Here is an 18,471-nt window from a genome sequence, read left to right as displayed (position 1 = left end):
CCAGGGACACCTCAGAGCCCCTTCCAGGCCTGGACGGGCTCCAGGAGAGCAGGAGAGGGCCTGGGGGCAGGACACAGGGAATGGCTCCCGGAGGGCAGAGATGGATGGGATTTGGGGAATAAATCCTTCCCTGGGAGGGGCTGAGGCGCTGGCACGGGTGCCCAGAGCAGCTGCGGCTGCCCGGGAGCGCTGGCAGTGCCCGAGCCCAGGCTGGACACTGGGGACAGTGGGAGATCCCTGCCCGTGGCACCGGGGGGCTTGAGGGTCCCTGCGCAGCCAGGCACCCCGGGGATCTCTGTGAGTGTGCGTGTGTGTCTGTGTGTGCGCACTGTGTGTCTGTGTGCACACCGTGTGTGTGTCTGTGTGCACACTGTGTGTCTGTATGCGTGTGTGTGTGTGCACACCGTGTGTGTTTGTGTGTGTGTGTCTGTGTGCACACTGTGTGTCTTTGTGTGCGCACTGTGTGTGTCTGTGTGTGTGTCTGTGTGTGTGTCTGTGTGCACACTGTGTGTCTTTGTGTGTGTGCGCACTGTGTGTGTGCGTGTGTCTGTGTGTGCGCACTGTGTGTCTGTATGCGTGTGTGTGTGCACACCATGTGTGTCTGTGTGTGTGTGTGCGCACTGTGTGTCTGTGTGCACACCGTGTGTGTGTCTGTGTGTGTGTCTGTGTGTGTGCACTGTGTGTCTGTGTGTGTGTCTGTGTGTGCGCACTGTGTGTCTGTGTGCACACCGTGTGTGTGTCTGTGTGTGTGTCTGTGTGCACACTGTGTGTCTTTGTGTGTGTGCGCACTGAGTGTGTGTCTGTGTGTCTGTGTGTGCGCACTGTATGCATGTGTTTGTGTGCACACCGTTTGTGTCTGTGTGTGTGTGTGTGCACTGTGTGTGCGTGTGTCTGTGTGTGCGCACTGTGTGTCTGTATGCGTGTGTGTGTGTGCACACTGTGTGTCTGTGTGTGCGCACTGTGTGTGTGTGTCTGTGCGCACACTGTGTGTGTGTGCGCACTGTGTGTGTGCGTGTGACTGTGTGTGTCTGTGTGTGCGCACTGTGTGTCTGTGTGCGTGTGTCTGTGTGTATGTGTCTGTGTGTGCACACACTGTGTGTCTGTGTGCGTGTGCACACCATGTGTGTCTGTGTTTGGGTGTGTCTGGGTGTGTGCGCACACACTGTGTGTCTGTGTGCGTGTGCACACCATGTGTGTCTGTGTTTGGGTGTGTCTGGGTGTGTGCGCACACACTGTGTGTCTGTGTGTCTCTGTGTGTCTGTGTGTGCGCACACTGTGTGTGTGTGCACTGTGTGTCTCTGTGTCTGTGCGTGTGTGTGCACACACTGTGTCTGTGTCTGTGCGTGTCTGTGTGTGTTTGTGTCTGTGTGCACGCACACTGTCTGTCTCTGTGTGTCTCGGTGTGTCTGTGTGTGCACTGTGTGTCTCTGTGTCTGTGCGTGTGTGCACACACTGTGTGTCTGTGCGTGTCTGTGTGTGTTTGTGTCTGTGTGTGTGCACGCACACTGTCTGTCTCTGTGTGTCTCGGTGTGTCTGTGTGTGTGTGTGTGTGTCTGTGTCCATGTGTCTGTCTGTCTGTCTGTATGTCCGTCTGTCTGTCTGTCTGTGCCAGGCCGTGGAAGTGCAGCCCCAGGCGCTGTCCCTGCCCAGGTGTGGGATCTGCCCTCCCCCAGGTGCTGCCCAGGGGTGGGATCTGCCCCCGGGATCTGACCCCCTCAGGAGCTGTCCCTGCCCAGGGGTGGGATCCGCCCTCCCCCAGGTGCTGCCCAGGGGTGGGATCTGCCCTCCCCCAGGTGCTGCCCAGGGGTGGGATCTGCCCCCGGGAGCAGCAGCCCCAGGCTCTGTCCCCTCACCCCAGAGCAGAGCCGGCACCGGGATCTCGTGTTCCCACCATGGAGCAGCCACAAGACCGAGGAAAAACCCCAAGGAATTCACAGAGCGCCCCGAGTTTTAGAGAGGATTTGGGGAGTTTGGGCCACTAAAGTTCACCAAGGGAATTCCAGGGTCAGAGCAGCGTTAGATCCCATGGATTTATGGGAAGGGCGCGGGAGGGGCTGGGATGTGCTGGAATGTCTGGGGCTGGGGCAGCTCTGCTCTGCTCTGGAGGGGTCGGGAATCCCTCTGGGAGGTGTCCTCAGTGAATCCCTCCTCCCTGGTGTCCCTGGAGTAAGGAATTCGGAGCAGTTTGGTGCAGAGCCCTCCAGTGGGACTGGCTGCTTTATTGATTTGTCCGGTTGGAACGCTGGCACGGCTGGGGATGCGGCACGGCTGGGGATGCACCCTGGGTAAGCCAGGAATGCAGCCTGGGCTGGCTGAGCGTGGATGAAATCCCTCCGGGATGCAGCACAGCTGGGAATGCAGCCCGGGCTGGCTGAGCGTGGATGAAATCCCTCCGGGATGCAGCTGGAGCGACGCCACAAAGCACGAGCAGCGCAGGGCAGGAGGTGGCACGCAGAGCTCCAGCAGGGAGGGAACACCAGCATGGGGCAGGAGGCCAGAGACAGCTCCAGGGCACAGTGGGAGCAGCAGGAGCAGCACTGGCATGGAGCAGTGGCACAGAGCAGTGGCACAGAACACCAGCAGGGTGCCAGGAGCAGTTTTCCCTGCACAGCAGGAGCTGCAGTGGCACGGAGCAGTGGCACGGAGCACCAGCGTGGTGCAGATCACCAGGACAGCACCAGAACCAGCACAGTCTGAGCAGCAGGAGCAGCACTGGCTCAGCACAGAGCAGGGTGCCAGGGGTAGTTTTCCCTGGCACAGCACAGCACAGGATGCCAGAGGCAGTTTTCCCTGTCACAGCAGGAGCAGCAGGATCAGCACCGGCACAGCACAGAGCAGGGTGCCAGGAACAGTTTTCCCTGGCACAGCGGGAGCAGCACCAGCACAGAGCAGGGTGCCAGAGGCAGTTTTCCCTGGCACAGCACAGCACAGGATGCCAGAGGCAGTTTTCCCTGGCACAGCAGGAGCAGCACCGGCACAGCACAGAGCAGGGTGCCGGAGGCAGTTTTCCCTGGCACAGCAGGAGCAGCAGGAGCAGCACCGGCACAGCACAGAGCAGGGTGCCAGAGGCAGTTTTCCCTGGCACAGCAGCAGCAGCACCGGCACAGCACAGAGCAGGGTGCCGGAGCTGCACTCCCACCGCACAGCAGGAGCAGCACAGAGCATCAGCACACAGCAGGATGCCAGAGGCAGATTTTCCTGGCACAGCAGAGGCAGCAGAAAAACCACTGGCACAGCACAGACCACGGTGCCAGAGGCACATTTCCCTGGCACAGCACAGAGCAGGGTGCCAGGGGCAGTTTCCTATGGCACAGCTGGAGAAACACCAGCACAGAGCAGTGGCACAGAACACTGGCAGGGTGCCAGAGGCAGTTTTCCCTGGCACAGCAGGAACAGCACTGGCACGGAGCAGTGGCACAGAGCAGTGGCACAGAACACCATCAGGGTTCCAGAGGCAGTTTTCCCTGGCACAGCAGGAGCAGCACTGGCACAGAGCAGTGGCACGGAGCACCAGCATGGTGCAGATCACCAGGACAGCACCAGAACCGGCACAGTCTGAGCAGCAGGAGCAGCACCAGCACAGAGCAGGGTGCCAGGGGCACATTTCCCTGGCACAGCGGGAGCAGCACCAGCACGGAACACCGGCATGGAACACTGGCATGGTGCAGATCACCAGGACAGTGCCAGAGCCGGATACCCCCAGCACAGGGGGAGCAGCACTGGCACAGAGCAGGATATCAGAGGCAGTTTTCCCTGGCACAGCAGGAGCAGCAGGAGGACAACTGGCACAAATCCTGGCAGAGAGCAGTGCAGACCAGGGTGCCAGAGGCAGTTTCCTATGGCAGAGCAGGAGCAGCACCAGCACAGAGCAGAGCAGGGTGCCAGAGGCGGTTCCCCTGGCACAATGGGAGCAGCAGGAACAGCACCAGCACAGCACAGAGCAGGATATCAGAGGCAGTTTTCCCTGGCACAGCACAGAGCAGGGTTCCAGGGGCAGTTTTCCCTGGCACAGCGCAGAGCAGGATATCAGAGCCAGTTTCCTATGGCACAGCAGGAACAGCACCAGCACAGAGCAGGACATCAGAGCCAGTTTCCTATGGCACAGCAGGAACAGCACCAGCACAGAGCAGGATATCAGAGCCAGTTTTCCCTGGCACAGCACAGAGCAGGGTTCCAGAGCCAGTTTTCCCTGGCACAGCGGGAACAGCACTGCACGGCTCTTGGACAGAGACGATTCCTTTTTTGCGCCTTGGACAGAGACAATTCCTTTTTTTTTTTGCACTTTTCTCCACGTCAACCAAGCGTCCCTGGCAAAGGGCAGCACTGGGGTGGCGATGGTGGCAGTTCTTCCGTCTCCAGGCTGGGGACTGGAGTTCCAGTCACCGCAGGAGGAACGGGAGGAAGAGGCACCGGAGCTTCCTCCTGAGGATGCCGAGGGATTTCGGGAGGAGGAACTGGGGAGTGACAAGGATTCTGTGGAGCATCAGTGAGATTCCTGCCGATCCACATGCGTGGTTGCAGGTGGTGGGTCAGGATTTCGGGAATTTCTTCTCCAGCCATATCGCATCCAGCTCACCCTGCCCCAGCTCACGGTGAGGAACCTGAGCACAGGCAGCACAGTGGAAACCCTAAACCTGGGGAAATTCAGGATCGAGAGTGGAATATGGCAGATGGGAAGCTGCACCGGGGCTTCCCAAGCCTGCTCCTCCCCTCCCCTGAGCAAGGACCATTCCAGATGGCAGAGGGAAAAAATAGCTTTGGGACCTGCAGCAAGAAAAGCCGCTCATTCCCAGAGGGAAACGGATCCGGCTGGGGGTTCCTGCAGCAGCACACACCCCACTGGGAAGGGGCTGCTGGGGGCTGCTGCCCGCTCCCCCACACCTCCCCTCGGGAGCAGGGACCACAGCACGAGTCCCAGCGCCCGGGACATCATTCCTGGTGTTTTCCGAGTCCTCCGCCAGCTGCTGCCTTCCCAGAGCGAGGATTGGGGAAATCCCCGTGGGCCCAGGGCCCGGCCAGGAGAGCTCTGCCCTGCTGCAGTTTGGTGGGTCGGGAGCCCTCTGGGATCCTCCAGTCCGGCACCTCGATCCCCTGGATCCACCTGCGGCGGGTGCCCGGCTCACAGGGCTTGGGAGCGGTGCTTGTGGAAGGCGCTCTCCAGGAACGTGGCCAGCTTCTCACAGTCGTCCTGAAACCCAGACGTGCCAACAGATCCCTCGGCTGGGCTGTCCCAGACCCCTCCAGGATCCCACAGCCCCAGTCCCAAACCGTTCCTGTGCCCCAGCCCTGGAGCAGGTTTGGGGTCCCCAAACGGGGGGAACCTGTCCAGGGGAGGGAACAGAGCTGGGAAAAGGAGCCCCAGGAGAGGCTGAGGGAGCTGGGAAGGGAATGGAGCCCCAGGAGAGGCTGGGGAAGCTGGGAAAAGGGTCTGGAGCCCCAGGAGAGGCTGAGGGAGCTGGGAAGGGAATGGAGAATTCCTGAGGGAGCTGGGAAGGGGCTGAGCCTGGAGAAAAGGAGCTCAGTGGGACCCTGTGTCTCTGCACAGTCCCTGACAGGAGGGGACAGCCGGGGGGGTCAGGCTGTGCTCCCAGGGAACAGGGACAGGAGCAGAGGGAACGGCCCCAGGCTGGGCCAGGGGAGGTTTAGGAGCGATATATTAGGAGGGATATTTCCCTCCTGGCACAGCTGCCCCGGGCAGTGGTGGAGTCCCCATCCCTGGCAGAGTTCAACAAACACCTGGATGTGACATTCAGGGATGTCATCAGGTGACCTCATGCGTTTGGTCACCGGTTGGGCTCAATAATCTCCGAGGTCTTTTCTAAAATTAACGATTCTGTGATTCCTTAAGTAAGGAATCCGCCTCCTTCCCTGGGTTCTCCCCTGGTTCTCCCGCTCAGAATTATCTAAGCTCAGTCACACGTGCCACACCAGGCAGTTCCCCTTGGAGCAGCTCCCGGAGCAGAGTCTGGAGGGAGCAGAATTCCAGGCCCAGCCTGAGGAGCCGTGCTGGGTCTGGGGACAGCAGGGACTCACCTCGTGGATGAATCCGTAATGCACCAGCTCTGTGGCCAAATCCTTGGAGTTATCAGCTGCAGAGACAAGGAGAACGTGAGCATGGACACAGCTGGCAGAGCTCCTGTTCCTGGGAGAACTGGGAAAACAGGGCAGGAGGCTGGCGCAAAGCTCCCGAAACACAGCTCTGGACATCGGATCCTTGGAAAGGCCTCGGCTCAGCGGGAAAGCCCCAGGACAGAGCCCGCAGGGAGCAGCTCCCGGGTACATTCCCAGCTTTCTGAGGGAATTCCGGCTCCGAGGAGCTCCTCTGAGGGCTCCTGGGAAGGAGCTGCACCTGCCCCTTTCCCGGGAGGAGCGTCCGCCTTTCCCGTGGAAAAGCGCTGGGGCCGCTGTGCCAGTGCTGGGAATGCGCGTGGAGCTCACCACGGGAGCGGCGCATCCTGCTGGGAATGCGGCTCTGCAGGGACCGCTGCACCGCTGCCCTCGAATTGCACCACTGCCCTCCCAACTGCACCGCTGCCCTTGCTACTGCACTGCTGCCCTCCATGCTGCACCACTGCCCTCGCTACTGCACCGCTGCCCTCACTACTGCACCGCTGCCCTCGAATTGCACCGCTGCCCTCCCAACTGCACCGCTGCCCTTGCTACTGCACTGCTGCCCTCCATGCTGCACTGCTGCCCTCGCTACTGCGCCACTACCGTCACAACAGCACCGCTGCCCTCGAATTGCACCGCTGTCCTCCATGCTGCACCGCTGCCCTCGCTACTGCTCCGCTGCCCTCGAATTGCACCACTGCCCTCCCAACTGCACCGCTGCCCTTGCTACTGCACCGCTGCCCTCCATGCTACCCCGCTGCCCTTGAATTGCACCACTGCCCTCGAATTGCACCGCTGCCCTCCATGCTGCACCGCTGCCCTCGCTACTGCGCTGCTGCCCTTCCTGCACTGCTGCCCTCCCAACTGCACCCCTGCCCTCCCAACTGCACCGCTGCCCTTGCAACTGCACTGCTGCCCTCCATGCTGCCCCGCTGCCCTTGCTACTGCGCCACTACCGTCACAACGGCACCGCTGCCCTCGAATGGCACCGCTGCCCTCCATGCTGCACCGCTGCCCTCGCTACTGCACTGCTGCCCTCCCAACTGCACCGCTGCCCTCGCTATTGCACTGCTGCCCTCCCAACTGCACTGCTGCCATCACTACTGCACCACTGCCATCAGAACTGCACCACTTCCCATCCCAACTGCACCGCTGCCCTCCCAACTGCACCGCTGCCCTCGCTACTGCACCACTGCCCTCACAACTGCACCACTGCCGTCACAACTGCACTGCTGCCGTCACAACTGCACCGCTGCCGTCACAACTGCACCACTGCTCTCCCAACTGCACCGCACCAACACCTGACTGCAGCTGCAACCGGCACCAGTGCAATGCCCAGGGCAGGGGCTGCGGCCACGAGGGAAAGGGAAAGAAAAGGAAAAAGGGGAAAGGAAAGGAAGGGGAGGGAAAGGAATGCAAAAGGGAAGGAAAGGGTGAAGGAGGAGAGGAGAGGGAGAGGGAAGCTGGTTGGGACACTGGCACATTCCATGTCCAACAGAGCCTAATCCCGATTAGGGGCCATGGGATTCCCCAGCATTCCCGGTGGGAACATACTGGGCAGCAGGTCATAGCTGAGCTGTCGGTGCAGTTTGTCCTCCAGGATGAGCAGGAGCGTGAGCTGCGGAGACACGAGAGAGGCTGCTCAGGCCGGCGCCTCCGAGGGCACCGGGAGCACTGGGCACGGGGGGAACTGGGGGCACTGGGGCAGTGCAGGAACTGGGGGCACTGGGGCAGTGCAGGAACTGGGAGCACTGGGCAGTACTGGGAGAACTGGGAGCACTGGGCAGTGCTGGTGCCCTGGAGCAATTCCAGCTCCCTACAAGTACTGGGCCAGAAACAACAGGAGTCCAAAAGTGTCTGGAAACACCAGGGACAGAGACATCCAGACACTGCAGGTGTGTGTCCCACAGGCCAGGGGAATTTGTGGCTTCTTTGGGAATTCTTTCATTGGACAGGGCAGGAGTTCTTTGGGTACCAGGGAAACTGGGTGAGGTATTTCCCAGTTACATTCCCAGTCCCATTCCCAATCCCATTTCCCAGCCCCATTTCCAATCCCATTTCCAATCCCATTTCCCAATCCCATTCCCATTCTCAATTGCATTTCCCAGCCCCATTCCCAGCCCCGTTCCCAGCCCCATTCCCAATCACATTTCCCAGTCTCATTCCCAGCCCCATTCCCTATTTCCCATTTTCCAGTCCCATTTCCCATTTTCCAATCCCATTCCCAGCCCCGCTCCCAATCCCACTCCCATTTCCAGTCTCATTCTCAATCTCACTCCCCAGCCCCATTCCCAGCCCCATTCCCAGCCCAATTCCCAATCCCATTTCCCAGCCCCGTTTCCCGTTCCCAATCCTGTTCCCTGTTCCCAGCCCCGTTCCTCATTTCCCAGTCCCGTTCCCCATTTCCCAATCCCCATTTCCCAGTCCCATTTCCCAATCCCCATTTCCCAATCCCCATTCCCTGTTCCCAATCCCCGTTTCCCAGCCCCGTTCCCCATTCCCCATTTCCCATTCCCCCTTCCCAGCCCCATTCCCCAGTCCCATTTCCCAGCCCTGTTTCCTGTTCCCCATTTCCCATTTCCCAGTCCCATTTCCCAGCCCTGTTCCCCAATCCCCATTTCCCACTCCCCATTTCGCAATCCCCGTTCCCAGCCCATTTCCCAATCCCTGTTCCCCATTCCCCATTTCCCACTCCCCATTTCCCAATCCCCGTTCCCAGCCCCATTCCCCGTTCCCAATCCCGTTCCCCGTTCCCAGCCCCGTTCCCCATTTCCCAACTCCCGTTCCCCATTCCCCATTTCCCGTTCCCCATTCCCCATTTCCCACTCCCCATTTCCCAATCCCCGTTCCCAGCGGGACGCGCAGGGAGCGGCTCTCTCCCGCATCCCGGCACTCACGTGCCACTGGCTCTTGTCCTCGTTCAGCTCCATGCTGCACTGCATCTGCACCACCTGCAACGGCCCCGCGCGGGGTCAGCCCGGGCGCGGCCCCTCCGGCTCTGGGGCCCTCCTGAGCCTGGAATTCTGCCGAAACCCCGTCATTCCCGGCAGCCCTGGCCTGGAGAGAGCCGTTCCCGCCCGGAGCCGCTCTTACCTTCCTGGTCTCCACATCGAAGGGCTCCGGCGTGGGAGTCTTGGCTTTCTGGGGATCCTCCTGCGGCTGGGACAGGGCGCGAGGGAGGGCGTGGGGTCTGGAGACGGCGAAGTTCATCAGCGGGTAGATCCCGTTCCTGGCACGGACACAGAGGCAGGACAGAGCTGATTCCATCGCCCCGGCAGAGCTGCCTCTGGAAGGAGCAGGGATGGGCAGCGCCCGAGGCCGGGAGCGCAGCTGGGGACAGCGGGGACACGGCGGCATTCCCGTCCTGGCTCCATGTGCCCATCCTGGCTCCACATTCCCGTCCTGGCTCCATGTGCCCGTCCTGGCTCCACGTTCCCATCCTGGCCCCACATTCCCATCCTGGCCCCACATTCCCATCCTGGCTCCATGTTCCCGTCCTGGCTCCACATTCCTGTCCTGGCTCCACATTCCCATCCTGGCTCCATGTGCCCGTCCTGGCTCCACATTCCCGTCCTGGCTCCATGTGCCCGTCCTGGCTCCACATTCCTGTCCTGGCTCCACATTCCCATCCTGGCTCCACGTTCCCATCCTGGCTCCACATTCCTGTCCTGGCTCCACATTCCCATCCTGGCTCCACATTCCTGTCCTGGCTCCACATTCCTGTCCTGGCTCCACATTCCCATCCTGGCCCCACATTCCCGTCCTGGCTCCATGTGCCCGTCCTGGCTCCACATTCCCATCCTGGCCCCATGTTCCCATCCTGGCTCCACATTCCTGTCCTGGCCCCACATTCCCGTCCTGGCCCCACATTCCCGTCCTGGCTCCACATTCCCGTCCTGGCCCCACATTCCTGTCCTGGCTCCACATTCCTGTTCTGGCCCCACATTCCCGTCCTGGCTCCACGTTCCCATCCTGGCCCCACATTCCCATCCTGTCCCCACATTCCCGTCCTGGCTCCACATTCCCGTCCTGGCCCCACATTCCTGTCCTGGCTCCACATTCCTGTTCTGGCCCCACATTCCCGTCCTGGCTCCACGTTCCCATCCTGGCCCCACATTCCCATCCTGTCCCCACATTCCCGTCCTGGCTCCATGTTCCCGTCCTGGCCCCACATTCCCATCCTGGCCCCACATTCCCATCCTGGCCCCATGTTCCCATCCTGGCTCCACGTTCCCGTCCTGGGTCCACATTCCTGTCCTGGCTCCACATTCCTGTCCTGGCTCCACGTTCCCATCCTGGCTCCACATTCCCATCCTGGCCCCACATTCCCATCCTGGCTCCACGTTCCCGTCCTGGCTCCACATTCCTGTCCTGGCTCCACATTCCCGTCCTGGCCCCACATTCCCATCCTGGCCCCACATTCCCATCCTGGCCCTACATTCCCATCCTGGCTCCACATTCCCGTCCTGGCCCTACATTCCCATCCTGGCCCCACATTCCCGTCCTGTCCCCGTGTTCCCGGGGAGCCGAGCAGAGCTGGGAGCTCTGACCCACCTGACGTCCTCCAGGAACTTGTCGAGCTCCAGGAAGGAAACCTCCGAGTACCTGGGCAGGGAGCAGACGGGCGGGGTCAGGGGGTGCAGGGCGGCTTCCCAAAACACCGGGATCTCCCGGCTGGCTGCTCTGGAACCTCCCCTGTGCCCACCTCCACTGCGCGCCGGGCCGGCCCTCCCTGCGGATCTCGGCCATCACCATGTTCAGGTCCAGCTCCTTGATCTTCTCTTCCACCACGTTCTCCGGCATCAGATCTGGGGCAGAGCGCAGCGGGGGTTTGGGGTTGGTCCTGCAGCCCCTGCTCCGGGGAGGGGCTGGGAACCACTGCCCCCCTCCCCAGGCTCCGCACACGGAATCACGGCGGGATCTGTGTGGGAGGGACCTCACATCCCACCCGGCCCCGCTCCCTGCCATGGCAGGGACACCTTCCATCGTCCCAGGCTGCTCCAGGCCTCATCCAGCCTGGTCTGGAAAACTTCCAGGGATCCAGGGGCAGCCACAGCTTCTCTGGGCTCCCTGTGCCAGGGCCTGCCCACCCTCAGAGCCAGGAATTCCCAGTCCCCAGTATCCCATCCATCCCTGCCCTCTGGCAGTGGGAGCCATTCCCTGTGTCCTGTCCCTCCATCCCTTGTCCCCAGTCCCTCTCCAGCTCTCCTGGAGCCCCTTCAGGCCCTGCCAGGGGCTCTGAGCTCTCCCTGGATCCTTCTCCTCTCCAGGCTGAACATTCCCCGCTGTCCCAGCCCGGCTCCTGGCTCCAGAGGAGCTGGGGCGGTGCCCGGCACTCACACTGGTGGTTGATGAAGCAGTGAGCTGCCAGCAGCTTCAGGGAATGGACCTCGAAGAGCACGCGGTGGAACAGGAGGCTGTTGGCGGTCGGGCGCTTGTCGGGGTTCAGGGTCAGGCAGGACAGGATGAACTCCTGGGAGCAGAGCAGGGCACGGGCTGGAGCGGAGCAGGACGTTCCCCTGCTCCCCTCACAGGAGCATTTCACACAGCCATGGAATGATGGAATCACGGAATCACGGAATCACGGAATCATGGAAAAGAGCTCCCAGTCCACCCTGCGCCCCATCCCCACCTTGTCACCAGCCCGAAGCACTGAGTGTCCAAGTCACTCCTTGGACACCTCCAGGGATGGGGACTCCTGGCCCCTGCCAAGGCTTGAGCCCCCTTTCCATGGGGAAATTCCTGCTGCTGTCCAGCCTGAGCCTCCCCTGGCCCAGCCTGGGGCCGTTCCCTCTGCTCCTGTCCCTGTTCCCTGGGAGCACAGCCCGAACCCCCCGGTTGTCCCCTCCTGTCAGGGACTGTGCAGAGACACAGGGTCCCCCTGAGCTCCTTTTCTCCAGGCTCAGCCCCTTCCCAGTTCCCTCAGCCTCTCCTGGTTCTCCATTCCCTTTTCCCAGCTCCCCCAGTCTCTCGTGGTTCTCCATTCCCTTTCCCAGCTCTCTCAGCCTCTCCTGGTTCTCCAGCCCTTTCCCAGCTCTCTCAGCCTCTCCTGGTTCTCCAGACCCTCCCCAGCTGTTCCCTTCCCTGGACACGCTCCATCTCCTAACGTCTCCTTTCCTGGTGACCCCAAACCTTCCCCAGGACTGGAGGTGTCCCCGCAGTGCCAGCACAGGGGTCACTGCCCTCGGCCTGGGGTCACCCTAATTTTGATACAATTCCCCAGGAAATGGATCCAAAGTGGTTTTTTCTGCAGCAGGATCCCAGGTGGGCAGGGATGGGAAGGGGCCAGCAAAGGCTGCGGGAGAAGGGGCAGGACCAGGATCAGCCCTGAGAGCGGGAATGTGGCGCTGGGAGTGGGGAAGAGTGGGATGAGCAGCAGGAACCCAGGGATCTGTTCCTGCTCCCTGAGCCCGGGCTGCCACTGCCCCTCCAGCCCCTGACAGGGAACGGGCCAGGACATCTGGGGTAGATCCAAAAATGATCCCAAGGGTGCCAGGGAGAGATCCAAAAATGATCCCAGGGGTGCAAGGTGGGCGCCCCCAGCCTGGAGCCACCTGCCCCAGAGACCCTCGGGCGTGACCCCAGCACTCCCTGCTCCCCCTGGAACTGCGGGATCTGAGGGGCAGGAATTCCTGCAGGGCGCCTCGGGAAATTCTGTGATCAAACACGGGAATCTGGGAATGTCCAAACTCATTATGGGGTGTTCTGGAGACTGCCGCGGGAAGAGGAAGGGGCGCTGAGCAGTCAGGGTGGATGGAGGGGGATCATGGCTGTTCCACAACTTCCTCTGGCTGAGCCCCAGTCCCAACCGTCCCCCAAAGCCTCCTGTGTCCTTATCGAGCCCCGTTCCTGGGTATTTCTGGGGCAGCTTGGTCTCAGTTCCCCGGGATCCACCGGGGCCTCCAGCCAACACGGAACCGGAGCAGCGGAGGAGACGGAGCCTGGGAAGGGACAGAGGGACCCAGGAGATGGAGATGGAGCCTGGGAAGGGACAGAAGGACCCAGGAGATGGAGCCTGGGAAGGGACAGAGGCACCCGGGAGAAGGAGACGGAGCCTGGGAAGGGACAGAGGGACCCGGGAGAAGGAGACGGAGCCTGGGAAGGGACAGAGGGACCCGGGAGAAGGAGACGGAGCCTGGGAAGGGACAGAGGGACCCGGGAGATGGAGCCTGGGAAGGGACAGAGGGACCCAGGAGATGGAGCCTGGGAAGGGACAGAGGCACCTGGGAGACCCCAGGTGTGAGGGACAGCAGGGACACCTGTGGGATACCTGTGGGAAACAGCCAGACCCCATCTGCACCTACCAGGAACTGGCAGGATGGGATTTATGCCCAGGAGGGATGTAGGACAAAGATTTATGCCCAGGAGTGATGCAAGAAGGGGTTTACATCCCAGGAGGGATGGAGGACAGGGATTTACATCCCAGGAGTGATGCAGGATGGGGTTTACATCCCAGGAGGGATGGAGGACAGGGATTTACATCCCGGGAGTGATGCAAGAAGGGGTTTACATCCGAGGAGTGTTGCAGGACAGGGATTTATGCCCAGGAGTGATGCAGGGCAGGGATTTATGTCCAGGAGGGATACAGGATGGGGTTTACCTCCCAGGAACGATGCAGGACAGGGATTTACATCCCAGGAAAGATGCAAGGCAAGGATTTATGCCCAGGAAAGATGCAGGATGGGATTTACATCCCAGGAGTGATGCAGGAAGGGGTTTATGTCCAGGAGGGATACAAGATGGGGTTTATGTCCAGGAGGGATACAGGATGGGATTTACCCCCCAGGAGGGATGCAGGATGGGATTTACATCCCAGGAAGGATGCAGGATGGGATTTACATCCCAGGAAGGATGCAGGATGGGATTTACCCCCCAGGAGGGATGCAGGATGGGGTTTACATCCCAGGAAGGATGCAGGATGGGATTTACCCCCCAGGAAAGATGCAGGATGGGATTTACATCCCAGGAAGGATGCAGGATGGGGTTCATGTCCAGGAGGGATGCAGGACAGGGATTTTCCCCCAGCTGCACTCACCCGCATGTTGGGATCATCCAGGGAGTGCCGGGCGCGCGCGATCGCCTCCTCCGAGACCCGCGTGTCCCCGTTGGTCTGGATCTCCAGCACGGCCATCTGCGAGCGAGCACGGCCCGGGCACGGGGCTGCCGGGGGACACCCGGGACAGGGACAGGGACAGGGGACAGGGACACCCCGGGACAGGGACAGGGACACCCCGGGACAGGGACAGGGGACAGGGACAGGGACAGGGACAGCCCGGGACAGGGACAGGGACAGGGACAGGGGACACCCCAGAGAGGGACAGGGACAGGGACAACCCGGGACAGGGACAGGGACAAGGACAGGGACAGGGACAGGGGACAGGGACACCCCGGGACAGGGACAGGGACAGGGACAGGGACAGGGACACCCCTGGGGGTGACAGGGACAGGGACAGGGACACCCCAGGGGGTGACAGGGACAGGGACAGGGACAGGGACAGGGACACCCTGGACAGGGACAGGGACAGGGACACCCGGGGACAGGGACAGGGACAGGGACAGGGACAGGGACAGGGACAGGGACACCCGGGGACAGGGACACCCCGGACAGGGACAGGGACAGGGACAGGGACAGGGACACCCGGGGACAGGGACACCCCCGGAGAGGGACAGGGACAGGGACACCCCGGGACAGGGACAGGGACACCCGGGGACAGGGACAGGTTCCCCCCCCAGGGCTCGGTCCCGCTCCGCACCTCCAGCGCGCACATCCCAAAGGAGAAGATGTCCACGGCCGTGCCGTCTGCCTTCTCTGGAGCGTGGAACGGGAACGGCGGGACATCAGCCCAGACCCCGAACAGGGAGACCCGCGGACACCCTCACCTGTGCTCACCTGTGCTCACCTGTGCTCACCTCTGCTCACCTGAGCTCACCTCTGCTCACCTGTCCTCACCTGAGCTCGCCTGTGCTCACCTGTGCTCACCTGTGCTCACCTCTGCTCACCATTATCACCTGTGCTCACCTGTGCTCATCTGTGCCCACCGTTATCACCTGTGCTCACCTGTGCTCATCTGTGCTCACCTCTGCTCACCTCTGCTCACCTCTGCTCACCGTTATCACCTGTGTTCACCTGTGCTCATCTGTGCTCATCTGTGCCCACCTCTGCTCACCTGTGCTCACCGTTATCACCTGTGCTCACCTGTGCTCATCTGTGCTCACCTGTGCTCACCTGTGCTCACCATTATCACCTGTGCTCACCTGTGCTCACCTCTGCTCACCTCTGCTCATCTGTGCCCACCGTTATCACCTGTGCTCACCTCTGCTCACCTCTGCTCACCATTATCACCTGTGCTCACCTGTGCTCATCTGTGCCCACCGTTATCACCTGTGTTCACCTGTGCTCACCTGTGCTCACCTGTGCTCACCTGTGCTCACCCTTATCATCTGCGCTCACCTGTGCTCATCTCTGCTAACCTGTCCTCACCTGTGCTCGCCTGTTATCACCTGTAATCACCTGTGCTCATTGTTCTCACCTGTTCTCCCCTGTTCACACCTGTGCTCACCCGTTATCACCTGTGCTCATTGTTCTCACCTGTTCTCCCCTGTTCACACCTGTGCTCACCCGTTATCACCTGTTCTCACCTGTGCTCACCTGTTATCACCTGTTCTCACCTGTGTTCCCCTGTGCTCCCCTGTTCACACCTGTGCTCACCTGTTCTCCCCTGTTCTCCCCTGTTCACACCTGTCCTCACCTGTTCTCACCTGTCGTCCCTGCCCTCCCCTGCCCCCGTTCCCCCGGTGCCCCCACTCACGGCCGTATTCCGGGGGGAAGAAGTGCAGGTTCCGCAGCTCCTCCCGCTCGATCCTGATGGGGCTGCGGAGATCGTCCGGGAGCGCTGCGGGACGGGGCAGGTGTGAGGGGCTGTGAGAGACACCTGTGGGGGCTGTGTGTGCCCACCTGTGGGGTCTGTGTCTGCACACCTGTGGGGGCTGTGAGAGCCACCTGTGGGGTCTGTGTGTGCCCACCTGTGGGGTCTGTGTGTGCACACCTGTGGGGTCTGTGAGAGCCACCTGTGGGGTCTGTGAGAGCCATCTGTGGGGTCTGTGTGTGCCCACCTGTGGGGTCTGTGTGTGCTCACCTGTGGGGTTTGTGTGTGCTCACCTGTGGGGTTTGTGTGTGCTCACCTGTGGGGTCTGTGTGTGCTCACCTGTGGGGTCTGTGTGTGCTCACCTGTGGGGTCTGTGTGTGCCCACCTGTGGGGTCTGTGTGTGCCCACCTGTGGGGTCTGTGTGTGCTCACCTGTGGGGTCTGTGTGTGCTCACCTGTGGGGCCTGTGTGTGCTCACCTGTGGGGTTTGTGTGTGCTCACCTGTGGGGTTTGTGTGTGCTCACCTGTGGGGTCTGTGTGTGCTCACCTGTGGGGTCTGTGTGTGCTCACCTGTGGGGTCTGTGTGTGCCCACCTGTGGGGTCTGTGTGCACACCTGTGGGGTCTGTGTGTGCCCACCTGTGGGGTCTGTGTGCACACCTGTGGGGTCTGTGTGCACACCTGTGGGGTCTGTGTGTGCCCACCTGTGGGGTTTGTGTGTGCCCACCTGTGGGGTCTGTGTGCACACCTGTGGGGTCTGTGTGTGCCCACCTGTGGGGTCTGTGAGAGCCACCTGTGGGGTCTGTGTGCACACCTGTGGGGTCTGTGTGCACACCTGTGGGGTCTGTGTGTGCCCACCTGTGGGGTCTGTGTGTGCCCACCTGTGGGGTCTGTGTGTGCTCACCTGTGGGGTCTGTGTGTGCTCACCTGTGAGGTCTGTGTGTGCTCACCTGTGGGGTCTGTGTGTGCTCATCTGTGGGGCTTGTGTGTGCCCACCTGTGGGGTCTGTGTGTGCCCACCTGTGGGGTGTGTGTGTGCTCACCTGTGGGGTCTGTGTGTGCTCACCCACCTGTGGGGTCTGTGTGCTCACCTGTGGGGTTTGTGTGTGCCCACCTGTGGGGTCTGTGTGTGCTCACCTGTGGGGTGTGTGTGTGCCCACCTGTGGGGTCTGTGAGAGCCACCTGTGGGGTCTGTGTGCTCACCTGTGGGGTCTGTGAGAGCACACCTGTGGGGTCTGTGTGTGCTCACCTGTGGGGTCTGTGAGAGCCACCTGTGGGGTTTGTGTGTGCCCACCTGTGGGGTCTGTGTGTGCCCACCTGTGGGGTCTGTGTGTGCCCACCTGTGGGGTCTGTGTGTGCTCACCTGTGGGGCCTGTGTGTGCCCACCTGTGGGGTCTGTGTGTGCCCACCTGTGGGGTCTGTGAGAGCCACCTGTGGGGTTTGTGTGTGCTCACCTGTGGGGTCTGTGTGTGCTCACCTGTGGGGTCTGTGTGTGCTCACCTGTGGGGTCTGTGTGTGCCCACCTGTGGGGTCTGTGTGCACACCTGTGGGGTCTGTGTGTGCTCACCTGTGGGGTCTGTGTGTGTGCTCACCTGTGGGGTCTGTGTGTGCTCACCTGTGGGGTCTGTGTGCGCCCACCCATGGGTCTCGGTCTCAGGGGTCTCAGGTGGCTCGGGGGTCTCGGGGGTCTCAGGGGGCTCGGGGGTCTCGGGGGGCTCAGGGGTCTCAGGGGGCTCAGGGGTCTCGGGGGGCTCAGGTGGCTCGGGGGTCTCAGGGGTCTCGGGGGGCTCAGGGGTCTCAGGTGGCTCGGGGGGCTCAGGGGTCTCGGGGGGCTCAGGGGGCTGGAGGGGTCTCGGGGGTCTCGGGGGTCTTGGGGGGCTCAGGTGGCTCGGGGGTCTCAGGGGTCTCGGGGCCCGGGGGCTGTCCCCCGAGCAGGGGTCTCCCTGGGGGCGGCACCGCTCACTCACCGTTGGCAAAGACCCGGTGCCAGACTGCAGCCGGACGGAGCCGAGCGTTGGGGACAGAGGAGAACAGGTGACACCGGGGCTGGCACCCCAAAACGGGACCCCACAATTCCCGGGGGTCCTGCCCAGCCAGGACCCCCCCCACACTCCGCAGGACCCCCGACCCTTCCTGCTGCCAACCCTCCCGGGCCCCTCGGGCCCCTCAGACCCCCTCGGACCCCTCAGACCCCCTCGGACCCCTCAGACTCCCTTGGACCCCTCAGACCCCCTCAGACCCCCTCGGACCCCCTCAGACCCCCTCAGACTCCTCAGACCCCCTCAGACCCCCTCGGACCCCCACCCCCCTTGGATTCCTTACACCCCTCTGGCCCCCTTGGATCCCCTAAACCCCCTTGGACCCCCTAAACCCCCTTGGATCCCCTAAACCCCCTTGGACCCCCTAAACCCCCTTGGACCCCCTCTGACCCCTCTGGATCCTCTCTGACCCCTCTGGATCCCTCAGTGCACTCAGACCCCCCTGAACCCCTGGGACCC

At 62.0% G+C, this 18,471-nt stretch overlaps 1 protein-coding gene across 1 annotated transcript in view; it reads right to left on the bottom strand.

Annotated features, from left to right (window-relative positions):
• Window positions 1-2,184: 2,184 nt before the first annotated feature.
• Window positions 2,185-18,471, bottom strand: part of NRBP2 (nuclear receptor binding protein 2) — a 38,961-nt gene continuing 22,674 nt past the window's right edge. Inside the window, exons 7-18 of the mRNA XM_040091375.2 lie at window positions 17,941-17,964; window positions 15,921-16,004; window positions 14,865-14,920; window positions 14,147-14,242; window positions 11,452-11,584; window positions 10,817-10,919; window positions 10,666-10,716; window positions 9,205-9,340; window positions 9,009-9,062; window positions 7,666-7,729; window positions 6,034-6,089; window positions 2,185-5,188 (exon numbers count right to left, since the gene is read on the bottom strand). Coding sequence (XP_039947309.1) covers window positions 5,120-5,188; window positions 6,034-6,089; window positions 7,666-7,729; window positions 9,009-9,062; window positions 9,205-9,340; window positions 10,666-10,716; window positions 10,817-10,919; window positions 11,452-11,584; window positions 14,147-14,242; window positions 14,865-14,920; window positions 15,921-16,004; window positions 17,941-17,964 — 926 coding nt within the window. The 3' untranslated portion in view covers window positions 2,185-5,119. The remainder of the gene's footprint in view (window positions 5,189-6,033; window positions 6,090-7,665; window positions 7,730-9,008; window positions 9,063-9,204; window positions 9,341-10,665; window positions 10,717-10,816; window positions 10,920-11,451; window positions 11,585-14,146; window positions 14,243-14,864; window positions 14,921-15,920; window positions 16,005-17,940; window positions 17,965-18,471) is intronic.

Source organism: Hirundo rustica (genome assembly GCF_015227805.2).
Source record: "Hirundo rustica isolate bHirRus1 chromosome 1 unlocalized genomic scaffold, bHirRus1.pri.v3 SUPER_1_unloc_1, whole genome shotgun sequence".
Lineage (NCBI taxonomy): Eukaryota > Metazoa > Chordata > Aves > Passeriformes > Hirundinidae > Hirundo > Hirundo rustica.
Note: the sequence above shows the minus strand (reverse complement) of the source record. Positions and strands in the feature narration are given on the sequence as shown.